General features: G+C 50.3%; 1 protein-coding gene across 1 annotated transcript; it reads left to right on the forward strand.

Moving 5' to 3' along the window:
• Window positions 1-371: 371 nt before the first annotated feature.
• Window positions 372-4,080, forward strand: LOC104272264 (receptor-type tyrosine-protein phosphatase alpha-like; the record flags this gene model as incomplete). The annotated part of the gene is made up of 6 exons (XM_009867210.1): window positions 372-502; window positions 1,731-1,865; window positions 2,249-2,374; window positions 2,628-2,779; window positions 3,222-3,357; window positions 3,980-4,080. Coding segments are annotated over 6 exons (755 nt in total), but the record flags the coding sequence as incomplete, so codon positions are not given.
• Between the last annotated feature and the right edge of the window lie 859 nt (window positions 4,081-4,939).

Below are 4,939 nucleotides of genomic sequence, written 5' to 3' on the forward strand. Positions count from 1 at the left end.
CCAACCTCAGCCACTCTGGGATTCTGTGAGTGCCCAGGAGCTTTCAAAATAGAGGCATTTGTGCCCACAGAGGTGGAGTCACAGACTGGCTGAGGTGGGAAGGGACCTCTGGAGGTCACTTAGTCCAAGCTGCTGCACAAGCAGGGACAGGGTAGAGTCACAGACATAGATTTTTCCGTGACCAAATATAACCGTGCCCCGGGGCTTTCTTGCTCTTGTTCTACCCTGTCCCTGCTGTGACTCTTCTCAGCAGGTTTATGCTGCAGGTCCTGCTTCTGGAGCACTCATCATCCTCTTCTCCTTCCCCAGACCGGGGCATGGCAAAAGGCAAAACTGAGTCTCCTTGTCCCAGCCTTGTGCTGCAAACGCAGGGCTCCCTGTCCCATATCTCTTCCCCAAAACTCAACTCATTTCACTTATTTCAGATGAGTTCAACCGAGTAATCATTCCAGTGAAGAGAGGTGAAGAGAACACAGACTATGTCAACGCTTCCTTCATTGACGTGAGTCTTCTTTAATCTTCCTTCCACCTTCTCCCGATGGAAACTCTTTACCTCACGCTGCTTCCTATGGAAAGGATTTGTCCCAAAACACTCCCTTCTCTGGGTTTCGTGAGGCTCTTCCCACTTTTCTTCGTGACACCGGGTGGTGCTGGTTTCTTTTCTCCAAGAAACCCCTCGATACCTACCATTTACTGGTGACCCACAGCTGATGGGACAGGAGAGCTGGAGCTCGAGCAGAGCCTCCAAATCCTGCCCTCACTTCTGCAACTCCGGGCTCTGACGATGCTTTTGGAGAAGCGGATGCACGTAGCCGTGGAAGCGATTGCTCTGCGGCCGTGTTTGGTCAGAAAACATCCGCTAGATGAGGTAACGGAGCGATACACGGGCTCCAAAACCCTTGAGAAAAACCGGGTCAATCCCATTACGGCTGTCGGGGTGAGGGGAGGAGGTGAAGCAGGGAGGTTAAACATTTTCCTTGCTCCGAGGAGGAGGTGAGTGATTGCACATCCTTTTCTCATGAGTAATCCTGTTGACTTCTGGGGGACATCTCACATGAGCAATTATCTTGATGCCAGCACTGGCAAAGTGACAGAGCCCGGTTCTTTTCTAGCCCAATTTCTATTTCCATTTCCTAGTACTAGAGGTGGTTTGTTCTCGCCGCAAAGAACAGTTACCACCATGGGTTGAACCAGTAAAGCCAATGTCTTCCCAGTTGTAACATCCCAAATTAATTGCTCCCCGAAATCTCCTTTGCTGAGTCCCCATGGGTTGGCTCTCGTTCTGCACCGAGCTCAGGAAGTTTAAATGTCACGTAAGTGATTTTGGGTGAGGATTTAATTTCCTGCCTCGGCTGAACTTTGCTTAAATGAAAAGCTCCAAATGACGAAGCATCTTCAGTCACAGCCGGCAGTGAGGGCACAAGGGGAACATCAGAAGGGTTTTGGAGATAGAAGGGCTTTGTGGTTGTAAAAGAGCCAGAGCCAACCAGACTTACTGTTGGTTTTCATAGGTCATCGAATGGTTTGGGTCAGAAGGGACCTTAAAGACGATCTAATTCCATCTGGTTTTGCTTATTTCTTCCAAAACTCCTCAGTAAAAACCATACCCAAAGTAACTGATCTAGTTAAAGACATCCCTGCTCACTGCAAGGGGGTTGGACTAGGTGACCTTTAAAGGTCCCTTCCAGCCCAGCACATTGCATGATTCTAACCCTGGTTGTGATTTGCAGGGTTACCGCCAGAAGGACTCCTACATCGCCAGCCAAGGGCCGCTGCAGCACACGATAGAGGACTTCTGGAGGATGATCTGGGAGTGGAAGTCCTGCTCCATAGTGATGCTGACGGAGCTGGAGGAGAGGGGCCAGGTAGGCACCGGGGGGGAGCTGCATTTAAGCACCAGCAAAAATAAACCGGCGCAACCCCTTAAAACCTCCCGAGGGCCCCAGCACCACTCGCATCAGGTGGTTTTTCACCCTTTCTCTGGCAGGAAATCTATTCCAGCCTCTACTTCTAATGCAAAGAATCCCGTTGTTCCTAGACCCAGGGTGGGGAGATGTTCCATAAACCAGCTCCGTGCCCTGAGTTCTCAAAGCACCTTCAGGTGCAGCGGGTGGCCCCTCTCCAAAGCAAGCCTGTTGGTTCCCACCTGGTTTTGGGCAGCTGCCCAGCCCCAGGAGAAGACTTCTGTTCAAGCCCATGTGAAAAATACGGCGTCATCACCCTATCTCTTCCTGTAATGCTTTCTCAGGAGAAGTGTGCCCAGTACTGGCCGTCTGACGGCTCCGTGTCCTACGGAGACATCACCGTGGAGCTGAAAAAAGAGGAGGAGTGTGAGAGCTACACGGTGCGGGATCTGCTGGTGACCAACACCAGGGTAAGTGTCTGGTCTTCTCCCTGCAGGGAGCTCTGGGCACTCTTGGGCTTGGCTGTCGTTAACCCTGGCTGATGTTTCTGGTGCTGTGCAAGTGCTGAGCCTTCCTCCCAGCATCTCCAGCTCCATCATCTCCCCATCATCCCACAGGGACGGCTTTCCTGACCAAGCACTTTCCCCAAAGCCTTGAGCTGGCAGGTTTCTTGATCCGGGTCTCCCACCAGCTTCCCGACCTCGACTTGTCTTCTTCCACCAGGAAAACAAGAGCCGACAGATTCGGCAGTTTCATTTCCACGGCTGGCCAGAAGTTGGGATCCCCGGGGATGGGAAGGGAATGATCAACATCATCGCGGCCGTGCAGAAGCAGCAGCAGCAGTCTGGCAACCACCCAATCACTGTGCACTGCAGGTAAAGCCCAGGGGGAGCAAGGGTTGGCCACCCTCTCCGAGGGGACCTGCTCCACAAGGAGCTTGAGAGATGTTCAAAGGTCCCTCAGAAGGTTTGAGTTGAGCAGGAGCAACCCAGTCACTGTGCACTGAAGGTAGAGCCTGGCTGGAGCAAGGGTTGGCCACCCTCTCCGAGGGGACCTGCTCCAGAAGGAGCTTGGGAGATGGTCAAAGGTCCCTCAGAAGGTTTGAGTTGAGCAGGAGCAACCCAGGTGAATGTGGTTCCTGCTCAACAAAGCAAAGAGGCTTCAGTCTGGTAAAGCACGTCCTGGCTAAACTGGGAGAGGCTGGGGCAGGACCATTGGCTCCTCCGGTTCTCCGGTGGTTCTCCTGTGGCTTGTGCCATGGGAAAAACCAACAGGATCAGGATGGATGGTTCCCTTCACCTGATTTCTCTTTGCCAGTGCCGGAGCAGGAAGAACAGGCACCTTCTGCGCGCTGAGCACTGTCCTGGAAAGGGTGAAAGCAGAAGGGATCCTCGACGTCTTTCAGACGGTGAAGAGTTTAAGGCTACAGAGGCCGCACATGGTGCAGACACTGGTAAGTGCGGCCGAGCACGTCCCACGGTCCTCCTGCCACCTTGGACCTCAACAACACCGGGCTGGGCACTAAGTGTTGAGCCCAAACTTCCTCGGTGGAAGGTTTTCTCTCTCCATGAAAGAGTTAAGGGGTGGAGATGGGTCAGGAGGCATCTCCCCTTCCTCTTGTTAGGATGTCTGGAAGAGGGGAGCTCGGTCAGCTGAAGGCATCGAGCCCCTCTTGAGCACGGACACGAGCTGTAGGGACCTCCTTGGAGACATCCTCAAGCACAGCCCATCTCTTCGTGGTCTCCAGGAGCCTGGAAATCCTGCCCTGCTGGCGTGGCATGGGCTTGGCCCGCAGCAGGCGGGACTAGAGGAGGTCTTGCAGGAAGGCTTTGCAAGGATGCTTAGAGATTTCCAAAAAAATATATATTTTGGGTTCAAAATAAGACCTCAGAGAGGAAGGGGAAAGCAGTTTCTTTCCCTGACGGCCTCACATCGAGGAGGACGAGCAGTTCCTCCCCTTGATCTGGGCTGAGGGCATCTGAGCACGCTTGGTCCCGGCTTGCTGCTGACCTTAAAGTCACACCTCGGGCACGAATTTCCGTGGCCTAACTCTGTTCTCTCCTCAAATCCCGCAGGAACAGTACGAATTCTGCTACAAGGTGGTGCAGGAATACATCGACGCCTTCTCAGACTACGCCAACTTCAAGTGAAGAAGAAAGGAGTCAAAAAAAAAAAAGGAAAAAAAAAAATATCCACGCCCCGAAACACACGACAGAAGAGTTGCCTTCTTTAATATTTTGTAATATTCTGTTTGTTAATATACCCCCCCCCCAAAAAAAAAATATGTGTATATATCTTAACTGTTTTAGAGGTTGGTACCATAAGCTTCATATTAGCTGGAGATTTTATATGTAGCAACGTGGTAGTGCAGATACTGTCGGCTCCTTTTTTTTTTTTTTCCAATGTTTTATTGGGGAATTAAATAGCGTGATGTTTGGATTAATATTGTCATACCATCTCTCTTCGGGAGAGTTGATACGGGCTGTTATTTTGTTTGTAATTTTTTTTTTCTTGAGGGAGTAAAGCCTTTTTTTAAAAAAAAAAAAAAGAAAGAAAAAGATATCCTGGATCTCACCTGAAAAAAAAACACCAAACACGACAACAAAACCCACAACCCCGCAAGCACAAGCAGGGAAATGGTTTGGTATTTTTCTGCTGGTCAAGTCTTCAAAAAAAAAAAAAAGGAGAAAAGAAAACCAAAACAAAGCTTATTCTGTGTGTATGTATATATATAAAAATCTTAATTTTTGTATCAAAAGCAAAAAAAATTTTACTCTTCAGGGTGAGGCCACCACATGCTGCTGCTTTGGAAACCCTCGTGACCAAAGAAAGCAGCGACTGTTGGGATTTCAACCCCTCCAAAAGAAAAAAAACCAAACCCCAGAAAAAAGAAAAGGATTTTTGCTCCCTGAAGGAAATGTCCTGGGTTTGGTGCTGGGTTTTGGGGAAGGGAGTTGGCCCCGAGCTGGGGATCACAGAATCATAGAATTGTCAGGGTTGGAAGGGACCTTAAAGCTCATCTCGTTCCACACCCC

Source organism: Apaloderma vittatum, unplaced genomic scaffold (genome assembly GCF_000703405.1).
Source record: "Apaloderma vittatum isolate BGI_N311 unplaced genomic scaffold, ASM70340v1 scaffold23993, whole genome shotgun sequence".
Classification (NCBI taxonomy): domain Eukaryota; kingdom Metazoa; phylum Chordata; class Aves; order Trogoniformes; family Trogonidae; genus Apaloderma; species Apaloderma vittatum.